The 22919-nt window shown below is 39.1% G+C and overlaps 1 protein-coding gene across 5 annotated transcripts in view; it reads right to left on the reverse strand.

Annotated features, from left to right (window-relative positions):
- The window catches only part of LPIN1 (lipin 1), a 46140-nt gene that overhangs the window by 20665 nt on the left and 2556 nt on the right, over window positions 1–22919 (reverse strand). Inside the window, exons 2-12 of one of the 5 annotated variants that reach the window (XM_083829544.1) lie at window positions 18106–18135; window positions 16929–17129; window positions 15484–15579; window positions 13898–14232; window positions 13385–13504; window positions 7501–7630; window positions 6398–6707; window positions 4826–4919; window positions 3325–3512; window positions 2171–2264; window positions 728–797 (exon numbers count right to left, since the gene is read on the reverse strand). In XM_083829544.1, the coding sequence (XP_083685670.1) occupies window positions 728–797; window positions 2171–2264; window positions 3325–3512; window positions 4826–4919; window positions 6398–6707; window positions 7501–7630; window positions 13385–13504; window positions 13898–14232; window positions 15484–15579; window positions 16929–17129; window positions 18106–18132 (1665 nt within the window). In that variant the 5' untranslated portion in view covers window positions 18133–18135. The other 4 variants (XM_083829547.1, XM_083829548.1, XM_083829545.1 and 1 more) reach the window with 4 other exon arrangements.

The following is a 22919-nucleotide window of genomic DNA, read 5'->3' on the forward strand; positions in this document are numbered from 1 at the left end:
CAGTAAAACACAAAAGAAATCTCTCTCTGCAACATCCTGAAATTCAAAGAAGGGTTAACCAGATGTTTGGGACTTCTATGATACATTTACTTTATATTGGGATACTACAGTGTAGCTATGCTTGCCTGCATATATAGGTAATGTGGCACTAAATCAGAAGGAACGCGGTGGTAGAGCAAAAATTTCTCCAAAACCCAGAATACTCTAAATTTACGGCAATAGAGATAGAATTTGAATTCACATAGGTCAAACACAAAACGTGCTGGGTTGCAGGTGGCAGAAGGAAAGTGTAGGATCCAAAATGTGTTAAATTCATGGCTAAATAGCACACATTAGTGCCAATGTTGATACTTGCTCCTTTATAAACTTCCACAGTAGAATGTATTTCTGTCCTGAGCATCTCTGTGGCACCAGAATGTAACTGGACGGTTCAATGTGTATAATATAAGCCACCATACAGCTGTCACAGTCGTAGCTATTAGTCACTGCCACTGTTGTAATGATCTTAGCCTAGGAAATAAAAAGTATTCACAGACCAAATTTAATCCTGTTTATTGAGCTCGCTCTTAGTATAAGCTCAGTGAATGATTATGTGTGAATAGATATAACAGATATGCAGATGCTTTTGTAAAACCACTCCTTTTCTCTGCCATAGGAAATGATGAAACTTAATAAATGGCAGAACGTCACAGCTCCCACTCTGACTAACCTTCATATTCAATCTCACCTTTGGCAAAGGTTTCTGGAATGCCTGCATTGCCAGCAGAAGGGGACCAGCTGTTGTCCAGTTGTAGTACCTAGGCATTCAAGAGAGACAATTACTGCATTTTGTAATCTCAAGGTTCCAATGCACAACCTAGTATTTATCACCTGGTATGTTAAACCCATGAAGCTCCTTTAACTCAGGTCAAACTCTGGCCTGGACCAGCAACAGTAGTCTCACCTTATTCCACAGTATATTCATAGGTACGTATGGCATATACTTTTCAAGAAACACAAGAGAAGCTAGGTCCTTAAGTAGAAATGGTATTTGTCATCCATTCCTTACTGTACTTCATTATCACAACACAAGCTACATTTTTTACGAGCAGGTTTCACTGTTTTTGCATCAAGGCTCTATACAAAGGTTAGGGACTGGAGTCTATAAGGTTATGGTTTTGCTATGATGTGCTGAACACAGCTCAGCTTACGTTGCAGACAGTAGTATCAATCATCTGTCTAGAGCACATGACAGTTAAGATCCTCACTGAGTACTCCTCAACACATCAGCAGGCACATGAACACTACCTTCAAATATCAGAGGACTAAGGCAGGGAAGCAGTAAATGACTCACCTCAGACTGCAGAGAGGGACAGCTATACACCTCTCAAGTTATCCTTCTCTGATGGAGGAGACAATGTCATCATATACCAAACACATTTGTGATTAAAAACTACTGAATAAGGATGTGCTGGACACATCAGATTTTTATGAGCAATGTCTATAACTAAGGGTAGCCTAACTTCTAACTGCAGCACAACGTCATTATGTCTCTTCTACTCGAAACACAGTATGTCAGCTGCAAGGGGCTGTCAAGTTAAAATATCCTCCATAGAGCTGCATAGGCCATAGTGCTGCACTGTCCAGCAATATAAACGTATGAAATAATGTCTCAGCCTTCCAGAAACAGAAGTCTCATGTTGAGTGGGTGAAGTCTGACAAGTCTTGAAAAGCAATGCCTCCATAGAGGCACGTCAGCAAAAATATTCAGCTTATAGAGACAACCTGCTGGGTACGGAAGGTCTGCAAGCAGACTGCCATGTCCCTGTAAATATTAATTATTCAAATTTACTCAAGGCAAGCCTTAGCAAGTTCACAACCTATTTCATTTTTACTCTATCAATTGAGTGTGAACACTATTAGCATTTAATACTAGCTTCTTGAAATTCAAATTGTGTTAGTTAGCTGTGACAGGTCATCTGAAGCTGCTTTTTCAGTTTAAAGGAGGAAAGGTACGTAGAAGAAGAAGAACCTGAATTCACTGGAGAGCTGAATCTTTCTAGATGAATCTACACTATGAATGCACAAAACCTATTTTTCAGCTATGGTCAAATTGATCTAAGCCACTGAAGTACCAGAAGCAGTGTTTTTATTGTGACAGCAAGAATCATTTCTCCTGAACTATACTTACTTATTTCCAATCTTAACCACGAGGTTAGGGTCATCAATGATAGCAGGATTGTCCACAAACTGCTGATATGTTACTGCATGTTCTAAGAACTCTTCTGTTGGGGAAAAAAATGCATATGTAAATCATACATTTATAGATTCCTGGGATGAACCAACCTAAAAAATTTAGCGTTAACTCAGACACATAGCTTTCCCACTCATAGTCTGCCCTTGACTACTAGGGTATGAGATCAGCAGTAATATAGAAGCAAGATGTTCAGAAACTCTCAATTTCAGCAGATGCTGAGGGTTTCTTTGTGAGCTGTTGAGTGTCTTCCTCCTTCATAATACAAGCTAAGTAAAAGCTTAGGGATGTAACTGTGAGGAGGAAACTCAGGCTTCTAAGCAAAGTAAAGCAGTACTTTATCATCACTTCCACTGATCCTCTGTCCAAATTAGGAACAGGAACAGGTGGGCTTACATATACGTAAACCCATGGGCAAAAACTTAATAATCACTTCTAAGGCTTACTGCAAAAGGAAAACATCTGTGAGCAAACACCCTTTCCACTAGTTGTGACTCCTTCCACAAAATACCCATAGTTTACAGGTGATTTGAATAACAAACGTAAATCACAATATATTCAATATATTCAAAATGCTTTAAAAACTATCTTCTTAACAGAAATCAATGTAGCATCAGGATCAGGTGGGTTTATGCCTCCATATTACTGCAGAATAAGCATGTTTTAAACCATTTATCTTCACAGTACGCAGCTAGAAGTTTCAAGCACAGAGCACTCTAAATGATTTATCTAAAGAATCACACAAGAACCTGGAGACAGAGCAGATGTCCCCATTTATAGATCTTTTTCATTTCTGACATGGACAGTGGAGTACTTCCTAGCTATATATATGTATATATACACATATTCCTAGAATACAGCAGATTATTAAAATATGTTAAAATTAGAAGTCCCTTATCAGTTTACATAAAATTTCATAAAGAAATTTTATGAAATAATTTCATAAAGAAATTTTATGAAACGTCATTTCAGGGATGGTATTTTCTCAACACATTCCTAGATACAGCCGCAGGAGGGCACTGTTTCCTCGGTCAAGGATGTTAAAACTTGTCTGACAGCACACGCCTGTAATTCAAAAGGTCATTCAATACCTTTGGTTATTTCTTTGTTGTCAGTAAGGCCTCCACAAAGAGAAATGGCAATGGAGGGCAAATCCCTGATTCCATCTGAGGTGCTTTCAACACCACTGTCAACACCTGAGCTCCCAAAAGACTGCGGAGACTGACTGGCAGACCACGGCCCTGTGTCATTTGTGTTCTTGTTTTGTACATTATCCCCACTGAAAAAGAAGAATCAGACATTCAGTCTTTACATATCCATTCCCAAATTCTCTCCCCTCAACATGCACAGCTTACATCTGATGCATACTTAAGAATACAGAAAAATAAATTTGCTTGTTTTAGCCATAAAATTTAAACAAAGTAGCATAGGCCTCAGGTAACCTTCAAAATTAGATTGCTTCTACTTACTTGCCTAAACCAGTCATATACAGCTCATTTACATGAGAGAGAAAAAATAAGACAAACTGTAAAAGCTTATTAGACAAAATAATACTACTATAAGCAGAGTTTATACTAGTAGAACTGTTCTCACATAGGAAGAATAAATATAGCTTATTCTTGAATTTATATCAATTATATAAACTGGTATCTAAATCCAAAATGAAGGATGTATATGTTTGTATATTTATGTCAAATGTGTATATAAATAAAATACTTTACATATAAGCTATTAAGATCTTTAAAAATTTAAGAAACAACACATAATTATATCCACTTAAAATCTGTGTATAGATGAGATCATTATTACAAAGTGCAGGCTCTTCAAGTTCTGCTTTCCATTCCATTTATATGAATGCATTTGAGAAAGGAATTTGCAATCCAGCCTTTTCCTCTATATTACTAATCTTCCTCTGTTTTATTGAAATGCTAATATTACAACAGCTGAGTTTAAGCAAGAAAGAAAAATAAAATATGCAAGCTGCTTTAATTGTTGCTCAATGACTTTAGTCAAATGACTAGAGTGATGCGGAAAGAAGATTAGAAATTTTAAAAGAGATTCTGATAAAGACTGAAACAAATTGGAAGTTTTATGTTTGGTATAAAATATTTTCATACATAAATCTGTCGTGCATCATTCAAAAATGATTTCCTAACATTCATATTTATAGGCGATCGCCCACAGTAGAACAACGTAAGAGCAATAATTTTATGCTGTTAGCAGTAAGCTATGTTCTTCACAGTAATAAGCAAGGACATGGGGATATATATATCCCACGGCCAACTGCTCTCCCAGGGCATGTGAGTAACACTCACAAACATCAGTGTACATTACATAACAAACCACAATCAATATATGATGCTTAGGTGACCAAAATGGAAAAACAATTTTAAGCACACTTTTTAGGCCCTAATGCCAAGCCATCTGGAAGCTCTAATACTCCTTTCTACAAGCTGAGGTGAAAACAGAAGGAAAATAAAGCTTTGTACTTTAAAAAGGAGGTCTTATCCAGTTCGCATGAACAGTTTAATCTAAATTTGAAAGGAAAAGAGAGCTATTTAAATAGTAGAAATATAAACAAAGGACTTATACTTTTTGGGGAAATAAAGTGCAGCAACTTCTGGATCCATGTCAGTGAGGTCATCTAAATAGACGCCATCAGCACCAAGATGCCGGCTTCGTTTGTCTGTAAGGGATGGCATAAATAAGCCTATTAACAAATATTTTCTGAGTAACAAGCCAGAATTGTTATTGCAATTTAGCTATTCATTTTAGGACTGAGAAAGAAGACAAGTTGTAACACTTTGTGAACTACAGTTGCATTGAGTGGTACTGCCAAAAGTTTCAAACCAAGTTGCTTGCATACACTATTCACGCTTCAATGACACAAACAAGACAGCATAGGACATAATTTGAGACATGCTGCAGCCTCACTGTTCCAGACAAAACCACTGGGAATTAGAAGTCAGTGGTCACTACAGGAAAACAGAAAGAGAAAAACTTTCATAAGCATTTCCACAGGCCTATTATTACTGTAAGTCAATCAAAGCATTTAATCTCCACATAATTAATCTTCAATATCGCCCTGCAAAACAGAAACAACGCAACAGACTATCATCACTATAGTCACTACCAGACTATACCTGGCATGCTGATGGAGACAATTCACTCTTTCAAACATACAGCTGACGTGTTGCACACATGCACCATTGCAGAAGACAAGCGAGACAGCATGGAGCTGAACACAAATCTTCTGTCTTACACTAGCACCAATATGCAGTGCCACCTCTGTTCTGGTGCTGCTGGTAAGTCTAGACAGGTGACTGGTATAAGGCCAAACTTAATTTGGAATTCATTCTAAAAGCCCCAGCTTCTTGCTGTCAGGATTGCCAACATGAAACATCACAAAAGCAATCAGTTTTGTTTTTGTTTTTTTTTTTTTTGTCTTCAGAGATATTGAAAAGCATGTGGAAGAGGCTAAAAAACTTGTATGTTTACTGATAAAAAACATCTGCACAAATCAGGCTTTTATAGAGCTTTCATAAATATAGAATAATTAGAGCTCTAAAACATAACATTTGTAAGTAAATTTCATGTGAAAATTTTAACATCTGGAATAAAATAACATGGGTATAGATCCCAAGAATTTGGAATTTGGAAGCAGAAAAGCAGACAGAATTGTATCTCAAATTCAAAACAAGATGTGTACCAACTAAACACAACTACTGAAATTGCTTACATAAAACAAAACTACCTTAATTTACCTTAATTTACAGCAAATCTGTTGTTCATGCAAAATACATATTACTACTTTGTACACGAATACAGGGGTTCAACAACTATCCGTCCTGCAGAACAACTCCGAAAGTGGTCAAAGCAGGTGAATCAGCAGATGTAAAACGGGCTTCTACCAAAAATGAAATCTCTGAATTCATCAAATATGGAAAAATCCCCAATGAAGGAGAACTTGTGTCTTACTACTTCATTCCTGTGAGCTGCCTGCTCCACCACTAGGTTTTGATGGTTCTTTTAAAGTTTATTCCTTTCCAGATCTCAAAGTGCCCTAAAGGCACAGATTAATTTATATGACAATGGGGTGCTTTATCACCATGAGATCTAAAGACAAAAATTATACATATAAAAGTGCAGAATCAACAGCTTTACCTTTCTTTCTGGTAGGGGAATCTGTCTTGTCAACTGCTTGGGCTGAGCAAGCTGCAGCTTGTTTTATTTCTTCATTGGCAGGCAACGGTGCTACAGCTGCTCCTGCAGACTCTGTCTCTGGCTTGTTTGTCTCAGCTGGCAAGGGCTCAGTTTCATCAGCAGTTGCTGCATCTGCTTGTCCAAGGGCAGGTAGAGGAGACACGGTGTTAAATTCCTCCACAGGAGCACTCTGGATGACCCGAAAGTGAGTGCTTTCAGAAGGATTTACATCTACCATGCTGGGTTCCTTAGCTTTGATCAGGGAACTGGTCTGTGAGGGAAAATAAACAGACTGCTATAAAGAAACGCTCTTAAAAATGCAACAGCCAGAGTTTTACCTGTTCTGTTCAATTCAAGGATATCAGATTCTCAAGATAATCTTTGCTCCTCTCATCCCAAGGCAGATGTAAGCCCTTAACCTCCCCTTTCCTGTATGAATGCGCTGGGTCAACAGCTACGGTAAGGAGCCAGCCACACCTGACCTGAAGCTGCACATGGCTTCTGTGCAGCATGGGAGGCAACGCTGCTGGCATGCTACAGATCCTGCCAGCTAGCAGGGCCCTCGGAAAAGCCAAAAGGCCTCAGGCTGGAGACAAGCACCAAGCCAGTGGGCTCAGCCAAGAGAGCTGCACATCTGGGCATGCGGAGATACAGAAGCGCAGGTGCTGCCGGACTTAGGCATTCAAGCAGCCAATTTTATTTTTTGTGAATCAAACTGCTAACACCAAGCACCTCATTTCCATCTAAGGCCCTTTATGAATTTCAGTGATTTACCAAAGGGCGTTGGGTTCTATTTTTATACTTCATTTAAGCTTCTAAGTTTTACAGGACTAGGTCTCAGGTACTTTTCCATTTTCTACCATATATCATCTGTGCTGTGAAATGGCACACAGCATTTCTCTGTATCTCCTAAGGAGCAAAATGTAATCTTCTTACATAAAACGTTACAATTTTATATAAAACAGGATCCATTCCCTCTTCAGGAGTCAGCAATAACATAAGCACATTTGGCCTATTAAAGCACAATAGGTGCCATCAGGAAATAAACCAATTACACTGGATACCTTTGTAGCTTGGGGTAGCTCTCCCCAGGCCCAGTGCATGTGTGGATTATTCTTCAGTCCGCTCCTGTCCGTGGGTTTACTGACTAATTCTGAATCACTTTTAGGAGTAGAAGGGCGTGAACCTGAGGGGCTGAAGAAAAACAAACAAACAAATATAAATAATGCTTATTACAAAAATACTGCAAAAATAAAAATAACTGCAATGCACTAAGCACTTTCCAAACCGACATCCACCAGCCCAAAGCATTGAGTATTTTGTATTTATTATCAGCCACATGACAGTGTGAAAGCATGGAAAAACATTTCAAACGGTTCAGGATCTTCTCAGACTGGCAATCAGAGGTCTCATCATCTGTCATTTTTTTAGTGAATGCCATCACAGAAGTAAGCTTTGAGAAGCAGAAAGGGAGGGGACAAGAGCACTGGATGTGAAAGTTTCATGAGGATTTTTGTGGGTTTTTTTTTTCTGTGCAGAAGAGAAGAATGTGAAATGGGGCTGGCACCAGCAGCAGCAGATGAAGAGATGTTAGTATTGTTATAATGGACATGAAGTGCAGAAATGATTCACTCACATCAACAAGACACTTTACCCTGACTAAATAATAAATTAGTCTAAGGAATCCAGTTGATTACTTCCTTTTACTGACTTGTTCAGTTCTATCTTCATACACATGTTTTTAGGGAAACCAGCAGGAGCAGTGCACAAAGAATGTGAGCCTTCCCAGTGGAAAATATTTAACTGTTTGTTTTGCTGCCTATTGGAATATGAAATATTTAATCATTTATTAGTAAATTATCAGTTTGTAGCACATTTTTAATGTGGTGAAGTCAATAATATGATGTCAAGTTAGCCATTAATAAATAACGATTCACTGATTTCAAGGGCAAAATGAAAAATCCTAATTATTTGTTCTGCCTGTCTGCATAATGCAAGTCCTAGAATTTCTCCTGGAAACTCCTGAAGAAAGACCATTATTTTTATTTGAGCCACAACATTTGTGGCTGTGCGAGCCAGACTTTGGTATACTACTACAATCTTGACTTAAAAACTACAAGGAAAAAAAAACAATCCACAACATTTGTGGATCAAAGGTCCAAAGCTGAGCTACCTTCACTGTTAAAAGGCTTCACACATTTAGTCTAAATTCTCCATGTTTGATTTATACTTTCTTCTAGATAAACTGAACACCCAAACCAGCTTTGTTCTCTCAACATAAGGCAGTTTTGTAGAGCTTGCTCAGGAATTCATTCGTCATAGGAAAATAATTACTTTACACTAACATAAAGCAGTTTTTAGAAACCCGTAAATTTCACATCTGAATGTTAGCAACTTAATTATCTCCATTATTGCTGGTTTTTAGATTTGTTGCAGTAGCATACACCTTGAATAGGGGCAAACACAAAAACTCTTCAGCTACAAGTAATTAATTTATCTAACTAAATTGTTAAGATTATAAGAGGACCTAAAAACATCTTCAACAGTGGTGCCCAAGAATTTCAAATATTTATTAGTCCTTAGGATATCACCTACCATTTGACAGATGAAAGAATCGATGGAATATGCTGTAAAAGGCATTTCAAGCTCTTAGGATTCAAGATATGCCTGTTGGGATTTTCAACACCTTTTACATATCCCACTGACAGATCTGCAGGATTTCCAATACCCTCCATGCATCTAGGGCCCACTGAAAGTTTGGAATATAGGAACCTGGGAACTTCAAAAAGTCTCACCCAGCTATAAGACTTCTACTGCAACTTTAAGCCCCCAAAATCTAGCTTTAAGGAAGTGTTGTCACCACACAAACTAATCTGCGCACTACATACATTTTAACCTTCCAAATGCCTACTGTTTACTTTGAAAAATCTCCAGTTTAGGCTGTGCGGTATATTCATCTCAAGTTCACTTAGCCAGCCAGATAACATGAGAGAATAGAGGCACTACGTCATTTTGGGCTAGAAACTCTGTAGTTTGCAGTGAGAACACCGACCACACACAGAGTGGGGCAGGGAAGAACTCTGCCTTTTCCAGAGTTTTCTCTGAAAATACAATTTCCTTGTACACAAAACTAAGTGGGGAAGAAGCTGGTGTTACTCAGCACCAAGAACCATGATATGTGTTCCCAGCCACACACACGTAAGTGCCAGAAATAGCGTACATTAACACAGATAGAGCTCTGCTCTGAGAAGGCTCCTGCCACAAAAGGTTGCCCCATGATCCAGGCACCAGTCCTGGTTATCGGTTCACAGAAGATATAGTTCAAGTATAACCACAGTAAATCAGGAAGGGTTGAACATCTAACCCCACAACATCACCCGCTCTCCCAAAACAGCGTATACACCAGAGTACATGCTATCTACTGAACTTTCAACTCAAGCACAATTCACATTCTATAAATAATCTTATACAATAAAATACAAGATTTGAGAAGTAGCAGCACGTTGGATCTTCAGAATTGTTTTCAGCTGATTCCTCCTTGGAGCTTGCTGCACAATACTAATGCAACCTCAGGGTAGACCATAATTATCACTGTAACAGCATCTTAATTTAAAAGGTCCATCAAATCAGGCTGTAAACATGCATCCACTAGGGAAACGGTGTAAATTATGTTCCTGCCTGTATAAAAGGATACTAAAGCATTCTTTGTATCTTCTGGAAGACAAGCTGGAATTTCCTATGCCATCCATTAGCATGGAGTTGGTGGCTTCCCACTGTGAGCTGTTCTACCATTACAGAGAAATAAATACCTTTGCTTTTCCTTCATATGCCATATTGTTGTTTAACACTCAATAGCTACTCTCTCCACCTAATACCCTTCTGGAACAGCAACAGTTTATACATGCAGATGGCAATTATGCCTACTACAGTCTTGCTTGTTTACTTCCTGTTTGTATAGTTCTGCTTCCATATGTGATGCCAGATGTCTCCTTTATCTGCTCAGAGACTATTTCAGCTGCTATTTCCTTCATACTATTGCCACCAAAGTAAAAATCACACTGAAGACTAATAAAGCTCACAATCACATTCCTTCAATTTTCTTTGCTCCATTAGTTCAAATTAAATCTTGGATTAATGTGACACTTACACAAGGTGTCGATAAAGCTGAATACCAAGTCTGTGCAGGATTTGCAATCCAGTGAATAGTAATCTGTACAGACTTCACTGAATCAAAGACTCAGGGATTTTATTTCTTACATCACTGAGACATTTGTATCTCAGGCTGAACTACGCCTTGACTTTCATGCAATTCCTCTGTCCTTAAGTTAGGCACTGGCCCAACCAAAATTCTCTCACCTTCCACAGATTGCTGCAGACACTGCAGATCAAACTAGAGCCACCAGTCCTGTCAACGCTGCATGAGAAAGAAGGGCAACCTCAGCTCAGTCATTTAGACCAGCACATCCAATTCATATCCCATAAACACTGAATATTTGTGTCCCAGACTTGTGTGTTCCTTCACACAACCTCTGCATGCCCTGAATGTAACCTGATGTCAAAGACAGGAACTTGGCCTGTGACTGGCAGCTCTGCAGCAACACACCATGCTGATCTCAGCAGTGTTTCCTACTGAAAGCAAAGACAGCAGTGTGACCTGAAGAAGAGTTCTGCCTTGACTAAAGTCAAATAAACTAGGAAAGCGGACAGAAGGAAAGAGGTTTACCTCATGTACATATCACAACAGTAGCTGTGAGCTTCATTTGGGGTGGCCATAGCAGTGTTTCTTACTTCACAGAGGAAAACAGTTGCAGACACAGACAAGTTACTACAGCACTTTAGCTGTATGTCTACACTGCAGGACTCCTGAGCAAAGTTCACAGAGCCATACAGGAGACATCACTGCTCCAGGCCTGCACTTGTGCGCCTGCCCTACCTTCCCATTACAAACACTGAGGAGAATGTTCTTGATTACCCCAGGGTCTCACCTCAGCTTGGTGCTGCTACGTGGTCAGGCTAAAGAGAGCAGATCTACAAGCTGGGAAACCCTCAAGATTATCAGTTTTGATACAGCCTTAAGTACCTAGTATGGCATCAACATTGAGATAACGACCAGCTTAGCTCAATTTATTACTCAGAGCTTCCCGAGCACTAAAGGAGAACTGTAGAGGTCATGTTCAGACACATACTTTAGACGGCTTAACTTAGTTGCTGTAATGTCTACACTGACTTAATGGAGAGAAAGGGCCTGGCTGCAGAACCTTGAGACACCTTGAATTTAAGAAATTATAAAAATGTCCGTACCCACTTTCAGCTCTGTAAAAGAGAGTCCACAGCCAAAGGAAGCCGACACTACAGCGAGGGCACTCGAGTTCTTCCTTTTTGTTTATTTGGTGGTTTTTTTGATATCATGTTAATCAACTTCAGTTTTAACCCTGGTTTGCTTTGTCCTGATTTTACATTAGCCACCCCCCTTTCATCGTATGATTCATCAAGGCAACTTACCTCCCATCAGTGCTCACAAAGAAGCAAGCAGAGGACATGGTTTTCAATGTCACTTTTTCTAAAAGTGTCTGGGTTAGCAATAAGTGCAGTTATAAGTTCAGCAAAGTTCATGTGAAATTAATGTGTCAAGAGTGTATTAACATGTTAAAAGGATTAAAGAGCAGCACAGAAAAGAGGGAGAACAACTGTTCTACCTGTCTGGAGGAGAAAAGTGAGAAGATTGATGAGGACAAGAGTTAGATAGGCCTCCATCTGCCGGAACAGTGAGAAGAGAGGATTGCCCTGTGCAATCTATAGGCTTACTGGACAGCACAACATGTTGGTAGGAAAAAAAACAGGGTGTCATTATTCACAAGTGCTAATTAACACAAGCGCTTTGTGTATTAGCTACATGAACGCGTGAATCTAGAGTTTTCAAAATCCAGAATATCACAATTCAAAAACAAACAGAACGTACAGTTCAAAGAGCCACAGAAGGGGCAGGGTATTGATACATGTTATCACCAAACTAATGAAGCTGATCTCATTAAGCTCTACAGTCAATGGAGAAAGCTTATTTTGAATTGCATTCCAGAAGATCTAAATTAAGCCCTTGCTCTGAAATCATCTCCTTGCTCTCATTTCTTCCATTCCTCACCCACAGAGGCAGTGTGTTGAGGTAAGACTTACAACAAAGTCTTATAAATACCGCCCCACTCCAACAGTCTTTGTGAAGATGTGGGGCACGTGCACAGCCGCATAAGCACACACTCTTCATTTAGATTATAATGCAGTGTAACTGACGTCAGGTGAAGAACTGTCCATTTTTCACAGTGTTCCACAGACACAAGAAAGGAGATCCAAACTGATCTGCTTTGACATTAGATGATCTTTAAGGTCCCTTCCAACCCAAAGGTATACACATGCACACAAATGCACATACAGGAAAAAGTACGCAAGTTACTGTATGTGTTCTTTCACATAATAAATATTTTCTATCTACCATTGCAATTCATTAGATTAGCTTTAAAAATGGACACAAGAAGCTCATACTCATGTTCATTAAAAAACAGTATTTTTATACATCAGCTCTGATTTTGCAAGGAGTATACACAAAGTACCAAATATTTACGTCTGCACTCACTGAAGTCCTTAAAAGGTATGTGTATCAGGCAAAGATTCAGCTTTCATAAAATGATCTTCCTCTCTAAAGTACTTATATGCAAGCAGTGAAATCAACAGATATAAATATTGTTTAGAATTTGTGGGCTTGCACTTGTATGTATGCATTTGTTGAATCAACGACAGAGTTAACCTGAAGTTGTTGTACGCCATCTGATTTCATCTAGCAGCTGACAGTGACCATGTTTGATAACAAAATTTTCATAAGACTTCATACAGCACTAGCATAAAAGAAATTAGTGGAAAGAGGACGGCAATCTAGAACTGTACTATCACAAAAATTACCTTTGAAGAGGAGACCATTCTCCATCTGAATGAGGATAAGATGAAGACTGAGAATATGTAGAAACTACCGGAGCCTTTATGTCAGATACTTCATCAACAAACACATCTGGAACAGGGATCCTAGGTACAGGGAAAGACATGACATTTAAAAACCATACTTGATTACTCAACTGTTACATACTCCAGGAGAAAAAAAGCAAACGAACAAAAAAAGAACACTAGTGCAGAAAAGAATTAGTCTAACGTGAACTAAAGAGATAAAGAGATAAATGTTATCTGATTCACACCTTCTAATGCACAGCGTGATTGAACATTGTTTTTGTTTTCAGTGTTATTTTCACTATTTTTGTCAGTGGCATTCCTGATAGCTTTCTAGCCCAAAGCTTTTTCTTAGAGAAACATGTTCATCAGCCATGTGTACTGACATATACAGAAATTGCTGTCAGATGGTACAGAATAGAACATAAACCTAACATTAGGTTTCTATTATGTATCTCAATTCCGCTGTAATACCTTGAATTGTCCAATGGTTCCTTTTCTTCCTCAGAGCTAATCTCTATAGGAAACATGTCTTCATCTTCTGACGTGTCTCCATTGTCTTCTCTTTTTAAGCTGTCTATTTTATGAGTAGATTTCCTCCTCTTTTTCCTCCTTTTTTTCACAGAGTTACAAACTGGAGATGTTTCAGTACCAGGCTGGGATCCATGAGCTTGGGGTGATACTTGTGAGGACGCACTGTTGTCCAGGTTTCTTATCCTGTCAATAGAGTTTCTCTTCAGCTGAGCTTCCATTAAAGCAGTTCCCTCAGATATAATAGGGGATGTAGAGAGATGGTAAGGAATTACCTCCTGAGGAAGCAAAAATCCAAAGCATGCAACATATTAGTTCCTCTGCTAGTCATAAATCTAGTTTTAAATTCTATGCACAATCACTGAAAGTCATTTACTCTTCAGAAAAGTAGCTAAGATCTGGCATCTGGATGTTCAGCATGATCCTATAGCACATGGCAATTGTTCCATAGCTGCATCTCCCTAAACAAGCCAGGAACAATACTCTTAACAAAGAGGATCTAATATTAGCCAGTTTGTGTCATGAGTCTCTATTCACCTGATGCCAGATACAGAGCAGAAACAAAATCCTACTTTTTAACACGAACATTTTGTAAAATCCAATTCTCCTTCACGACTCAGAGGAAGATACTGGTCAAGGCAGGTCAGCAGTTTATAACTAGGCCACATGAACATTCTCTTATGCAGTAATATATGTACACAACTCTAGACACAAATGGAAGCATTTCTAGCCTTTTTCAGTCACCAAATAACTGTTAGCACATAGAAGACTTTATAAAGATATAGAGATGAAAACTCCCCATAGGCAGAAATCTCACCTGAAACCAGTAGTATTGTACTCAGTAGAAAAATTTGAACACTCATCCCACTTTGGCTAGTAACAAACATTATTGGGAATATCTGAAGCGCAATGCCTTTAAAGGGCTTTTTCTATGTTAGATTACATTACATGTGAACTACTCAAAACTAGTATGACCATAACTCACAAAGACTAGTACTTAATCACACAGCTCAACAGCAGCATTCTCCTTTAAATGTAATTCCGCATGAATAGTAGTTGTAAGATCACATCTTTGGTGAGTACCAGAATTACTAGAATTACTCTGTGCGCAGAAGTTTAAAATGCATGTGCACTTTATATTGGCAGTCTGCTGAGTGTATGCGTTCAAAGCAAAGGTTCCGCAAAAAATAGGTCCATGGGAATATCATCCTCTGTTGCACATATATTTGGATCGTATGAACCGTGTACAAGTTATTCTGTTCACACGCTGACATGCATATAAACTCTGATATTTTTAGTTATGTGACTACTTTCTTCAGATTGTTCCAACCTCAGCAACTCAAAAAATAAATAAATATATTTATCTATAAAAGCTGTATGGTATTGAATTTCCATAGCAGAAAAATGTCCAGAAACTTTCAAAATTATAAAATGGATAAAGATATGTTCTTCAACAAAATTCCTAAATTCAAAACTGATTTTGATGAGTTAAGCATTGAATTTTAACCAACTAAAATTTTGACTCTTACCTTATCATTATCCATCTCCTGAACAAAAAAGGCCTCTCCATTGTCTCCTAGTTTCATGTGCAAATCTACAGCCTCTCCATTAATTTCTATGTCAACCTGGAAGAAATTAACATTTTCTTTAACTGAAAATAAAGTTTATGGTATACAGTTTCTGTTCAGCTGTCCTACTATTGTCACAGGACAAATGCTTCTCAGAGAAGCATAGGAAACCTTGTAATAAACACAAACTCCTGTGTTTCTCTCCTCATCCCTTCACAAGGCCATCAAATGTCAGTATGTTGTCCGAATTTGTTCAGCTCACCGCTGTCTTGCTCCTCTACTCAGGAAGGTATATATCCATTACACAAAGTCCTGAATCTTTTTAAATGTAATTCTGGATGCTTCACTCATCACATAAATCTTTTCTTCCTTTTAATTCATAGCCTAATTTTGCATCGTGCAAAAAGTACTTCCACTTGGAAATTCTTAATATCCTGCCTTTCAAATTCATTAGACAGACACCACGAGAAGCACAAATAAAAACTGATTTATATTCTCTACACAATTCACATATTGATTTTTTTCCACACATCTACCTCAATGCTGTACAGCCCCAACCATTTCCATTTCTTCTCAGGAGGATCTCTCTCTTTGCCTATAACCATTTTTGCCACAAAATCCATTTTCACAGTATTTTGGGGAGCACTTGGACAATCCTACATTTATGTTATATTTCAGGGCACAGGATATTCTTGGCATATTAACAATTTCAACTTTTATCCATCCTAAATATTTGCATTCCTTTCTAATTCATGTAAAAATTGAACGTGCATGGTGACATTTGAATCTTTCTGCTGAACAATTATAGCTACCACCAAAACTCAGACTATATGTAGTTACACAATATTTCCTAAAATAATCTGTCCTGCTTTAGTCACTGGCAACTTCTCATCTGATATCATGTTGCCAGGTCATTCAGCTTGATTACATTTATCTAAAGTCCCCACAGCTTTTTCTAGCTTCAATTGACTTTAACATTCTGTTATCTGAAAATATTACTTCAATATTAATTCCCTTTTTGTAACTATCGATACATGTGTATACACATGTATACAAAGGGATCTTAATACATAGTTAATAATGAAATTGAGTACATACCCAAATTAGCACATTCAAAATTTTGCTCTACCAAAAATAAATCACATAATTATTTCTTTTTTAATTTTTATTACAAATGTCTTTTGTCTATTACAATGTCTTACATTGTCTATGACAATGTCTTACAAATTACACTTTGAAATGCAATAATCTGTAACAACCATTTTAATTGAAGCTTCCCTCAATTTAAGCACATTGTAAAGACTGTCTAAAGAAAACCTTGACTAGTATACCACAAAACATTCAGTAACTCATGCCGTTCCAGTCAACCCACACACAGAACATACCAATGGTGTGCATTTTCTTACCACTTTCTCCCTAGAACGTAGAACTCCCATTTTCCCAAAGCGTACATGGAAGGGGGAACACTGAAGATTTCCATCTGGCTGACGTACAACGATTATATCTATACATCCCGACAACGTGGCTGGGTTTAGTCCCTTATAGAGCTCCTTCACAGTTACAAACACTTGCCCTGCTAACTGTCCGACGTAATTCATGGTTTGGACCTGAAAAGCAAAAGATAAACAAGGTTTTGTTTCCTGCTTTATATTTTAGAGACACTTGAGACCAAGATATTTCAGATCCCAGCAATGGGTTTTTCTTTTGTTTCACGAATTAATAACTTCACATAAAATCAGGATTTCCAACCTGATTTATTTTCAGCTGACGTGTAGAGAGCTATTGAAAGGCAAAGGTAAAAAGGGACCTTTTAACTCGGAGAATTATACAACTTTCAAAAGTTCATAAAATTAGTTGCATTCAAAACCTCCGTCAGACTTCTAGACTCTGCAACTCTTAAAAGTTTCTAATTATCTCTGAAGAGAAAAGCATTACTTCCAAAATAACATCTCCTCCTATCAATTATTGTGCTCTCAGCATGCATATACTTTTCTTGTGTATTTCTACAGGCTTTTAAGGGCAGGGCAAGTGAATGGTTTCTAATTTTCCACTACATTAAAGGCAAAGACTATTCTCCCATTTTACGGGATTTCTCCAGTTAAAAGATTATGATAAGTCAGACACAAAATGGATACACGTTAAGGTTTGACAAGCAACCTTCACTCCAGAACTGCCAAACATTAGAGTGCCATCTAATGCAACTTTACCATTCTTTTAAAACAGACTTTTAGTATCAGCAGGTTTATTAAAAATTAGGCATGTGCTGATGGATGAAATGGTTGGTTGGCTCATGGATTTGTTTAGCACAGTTTCCCGCTTCTGCTCTGTTAATGCACATCCTGTTTATGCTCTGTTAATACACACACTCCCCTACACGAGACAGGGCACATACTTAGGCACTCAAAAATTCAAAAAGTCTTTTAAGGCCTCTCAGAATATGAACGAATTTGAGCAGATACCCTCCAGAACATTGGGGACTTTTAATGTCTATTATCTCCCTTATTTTTCCAACGCTTCTTGCAGATTCTGAGCTACTGCTTTCAGGGAAGTCCTTATGCACTCGGTATAACACACATGCTTCACCTCCAAGTTCTCTGCTGAGCTGTACATCACCTGGAAATCAAAAAAAGAGACACTCGCAGGGTAGGCAATGGTAAAACTCCTGCTGATGGGCATGAGAACAGAGCTGAACTCAGAGCCTGAGAGACAGTCCCTGCACTGAGCTCACGGCATGGGTTAAGCAGCAGCATCTGCAGCAACACAGGCTCTCTTTCAGTTCTGTTCCCTCAGAAACAACAAAAAGATACAAGTGTGAAATGCTGTGAAAATAGCTCCAATTTTTAACAGGGATTTTTATTTAGAAACAAACAAACGAAAATAATACAATGAAGGTACTACCACGGAAAATTGTAAAGTGAGGAATTGTGATAATTAAGGCTGGTCCTTTCATGCATAACTGTTCTAATTAATTAATGATCACCTGTTTTGTTTTGTTCTTTTTCCAGCAGTCCCTCCACATCAGATGAAACACAGCTTTGTTTTCTTGTGTTTCTATGGCAATACATAAGCGCCAGGACACAAACCATGTTCTGAAGGGAGAATTATTTATGTTCCTTTGGGCTTTATGTAGTCGTCACTACACTGCTGCTGAAAGTGATGATGCTCCCCCAATTTGACAGTTGGGAAATGGAATCTCAAAAAAATTAAGATTAAAACTAGGCACTAACTTTGGAGACTGAAGTGACTTTTTCAAAGTATTTAGCATTACAGAAGATGCTAACTGCTGAAAGAAAGATGCCTAAATACTGCTTGGTGAAGCGTTTCCTCACAGCCCATACTCAGGCATCTAGAAAGTGCCACCTACTGAAAAGTCAGCATGGGAAGACTTCATGGCAGGAAGAGTCATCATATTCAGTTCTCCAGCGTTCAACTAGCAGCAGCACTGCTGGGCTCCTACAATTCATACGTTAGTAACATACTTTCCTGAATGCAAATCCAGCAGTGAGCTGTTTCACAGAGAACCTTAACTCATGACACACCCTATGCTGTGTCACAGACTCACAGAACCACAGGTCAGAAGGGACTTCTGGAGGTCACCTGCTCCAAAAGGGTGCTCAAAGTAGGGTCAGCATACACCAGCTTGCCCAGGACCTTGGTCCCACTGAGTTCCCAGTGTCCTCAGGATAGAGATTTCACAGCCTCTCCAGGCACCTGTCCCCATGTCTCATTGTCCTCACAGTGACAATTTTCTCCCTAATATCTCATCAGAATTTCCCGAGCTGCAACTTGTGTTCATTGCCTCTTGTCCTGTATCGACGCACCTCGAAGAAGATGCTGGCTCTGTTTCCTCTGTACCCCCCAACAGGTAGCTGAGTACCCTGAAGACAAGCAAAACGAGCTCTCCCTGCCTCTCCTAAATGTCAGGAGCTCCGATCCCCTAATTATTTTGGTAGCCCTCATCTGAGCTCTTTAAAAAGCAGGCACCGCACGCACAGACCTAAGTTCAGACAAGAGCCTCCAGAGTTAACAGATGTAAGCAAATTTTTAAAATCATCTTTGCTTTGGAAAAATACTTCAGTTTCTATGTGGCATTTTTCTAACCTAAAGCACAGTAAGAAACAGATTTCTTACTGAGCTAACATTAAACTTAAAGATGGTTACATTTAGACCCAAAATTACACGGTGTAGGTCACTCCTGTTAATGCTTGGTCTGCATACACAACAAAATTTCTAGGTGCAGCACGGCCACAACTTCCTTTTCCTTGGTGGGGAAGGACCTGCTGGGACAGCACATACACCCCACTCTTCAGGAGGGTTATAGACAAAACAAAACAAACCAAAGGGCTCATGCTTCATCCCAACAAGTCACACCAGCAGGTCTCCTGATCTCCTAAGCAGAGACTTCTGCAACTGTTCTTGCTCGTGACAAATCTTAGCCACAGTGCCTGCCCTGTCTCAGGACACAGAAATTATTTTTATACCTGTGAATTCAAAATTAGACACTACCCTCTGAGGCCCGCAGGCACAGCACTGCTTGCTTCCTCGCAGGGGAAGTCCTTCAAAAGTGCCACGTCCAAAGGGCCAGCCAGTGGTGTACACTCCTCTCAGGCTCAACCTGGCCTGTGCAATAAAATCACCACAGAATTAAAACAGACTGGCAGTTAAATCACATAAGCCCCGTTTCCTCAGGAAAACACACAAAAATTATTTTATATTTCCAACGTAGGGAACAAAAGATGCTGGAGTTTTAATGTGGGATAGGTCAGAAACGGGACTGTGAGGGGGGTGGGCCCTTTGGCCTAACTTTTACACAAGCCAACGAAAGCTGAGATTGTTTGGAGTCTGGAGTTTTCGAGTTTATCCCCTGAACCTAAAGTCAGCCCATACTATGTCAGTACTCCAGGAAACCAGCATTCCTCAAACCCCGGCGAGACTGCGTGTGGTTTTGGAGCAGCATTTTACTCCGGCTGCTCCAAGAAGTCTTTCACTTACTAACCAGGCGGCAGCAGCTCCAGCAGTAAACACGGGTTTACGTCATGGCTTTAACCCCCACTGCCTTCTTAATTAGACTGAATTTAGCAAAACTTGGTTCTCATACCATCGAGGCAAGCTAGTGGACAAAGCATAAAATATTCTCCTGTGCTGGGAAAATTCAGAATCTTTCTGATCTAAGCTTACAGCAAGTGAGAGCAGTCTGTACAGCTTCTGTCACGATTATCAAATGCGCTGAGTCTCCTCGTCTTTGCCAGGAGACTCTCCACTGCCCTACATTATGCATCTGTTATGAAATTAGAAGTACTTTCTAGTATCATTTTTTATGTCAAATTAACTACCATCCCCTGCCAGGAGGCTCAGGAAATTTCCAACCCTTTTGAATGTTAAAGACAGCAGTCATTTTTCAGATTTGATCATCTCGTGGAAAAATAAGCAAAAGATAAATAGCTAGGTGTAACTTACTACTTTACAAATTTATTAACTTAGTTAAGAGTGACCTAACAAAGTTAATTCTTCAAGTCCCTGCTCTACTGGATGCCTCATTTAGTTCAAATGTGCCACCATCTAGATCATCTGCTTCTTCCATACAAGTACCCCAGACTGCCATAATTCCACTGGAAAAGCTGGAAATTGTACCCTTCCTGGCCCACTTTTTCCAGCCCAGCTCTTCTCCATACCATTTCCAGTTTCTTTGCTTTATTTTCTACAATAAGACACTGACAGTTATTGGAATCAAAGATATCTTTTGCTTTTGCAAGAGCCAGCATTTCCTCAGGTGCCACAACACAATGAATAATGCATCTCCAAAAGACATCTGAATTATTTTGGGATATGGGTGCTATTTGACATGCTCCAAAGACAGACAGCTTTTGAAGAAACGTGATTTAGGTAGCATAATATAAGGATAACTAAAAACTGGAACACACTTCCTCTGGAGCATATGAAAACTCCAGTACAGAAAATTTTGAAACCAGGACAGACAAACATCTGCTGGGACCGGTTCAGGCAGAGGCAACCCTCATCTTTGGGACAGAGATTGTCACTGTGTCCATGTCCAAACCACATCACACCACAGATACAACCATTACCATTTGATCAGCAATGAATCGATTTAAACTACAAAACCTGCTTTTGGTACATTTTTGGCACACCAGCAGTTCTCAGGCACACAGGCCTAGCAGTTAGTCCATCAGCAGTAGCAGTAGTTAAGGTGCACTGGAAACCACTCCCAAGACCAGCTGAGATGCAGTTGCCTTCTTTTAAAGGTTAAGAGAGCTTCACAGAATAGCTGTGAACAGAGTGTGCTCGCTGGTCCAGCCACCAAGCACAGCCTTTGGCACCGTTTCAGTCATTAGCATGGAGGTAACATTTAGGTCCCTTCCAACCCTTTTGCCAGGGCTCTGCAGTCCAGACTGTGCTCTGGTTTTGCAGGCCATGAGAGGAACATTTGTAGCTATGGTAAATGTAACACAAACCAAATGGGTTTTATGTTACAAAGCTCAAGGAAAAACATCAGATACGGACGTATCTTTTGGTTATGCTTTTAATACATTAGGTCATGATGAGACCCTGGTCCACAACTGAGGCACAAAACAAATCGACTTTTCCTGAGAACTTTTCCTTACAACTTGCAAAACGGTGAAAGGGAGCCAAAACTAATGAGCCAGCGTTCAGTTAAAATAAATCACTGCAGCTCTGCCTCTGACGCCAAAATGATGACAGCTTTACAAGCCTGGTCCGTCTGGTCCCCTGGTCTGCCCTTGGTTTCTGTTTTGAAGATGTAAAGCTTGAGGGAGACTGGACTGCACTTGGGGATCAGACTTTGGCCCCTTTCAGTGAATTATTCCACTCGCAAAGTAAGTGGCAACATTTAAGAGACTCCTAGGTAAGTGCTTACTGCTACTGTTTTATTATGCACTAAACATTTCTTTCCTTGACTCTGAAGCACTTCAGTCTGTTTGCAGTGTTGAACACCAACTCCCTCTACAGCAGTTAATGGAATTCTTCTATTGCCGTATTCTTTACTGTGACAAACCTTATCAGAGCTTACATTCTAAAAAGATTTATTATAAAAACATAGGGAAGAGAAGGAAATATTTTAGATAAAGATTCCCTAGAGGGATTTTTTTTCAAAATTAAGATAAACCCTTCATGTCTGTATAGCAGTCACAGTAACGACGACTTCTTAGCTACAAAAGTTCATAAAAACCAATGCTCTACTTTTTTAAAAGAGGCGTTTCTATTCATTAGTGAATGGTCAGCATCTTGTGAAATCACCAGCGCTGTGTGACTATCACAGTTAAACCTTTTAATTTCTGGTTGGAAACTGAAAATCATTAGTAACTTTTGAAAGCCTTTTTTCTTTACTACCTTGTATACCCAACATCGATCCAACCCAGGGT

Source organism: Anser anser (assembly GCF_964211835.1).
Source record: "Anser anser genome assembly, chromosome: 3".
NCBI classification, from domain to species: domain Eukaryota; kingdom Metazoa; phylum Chordata; class Aves; order Anseriformes; family Anatidae; genus Anser; species Anser anser.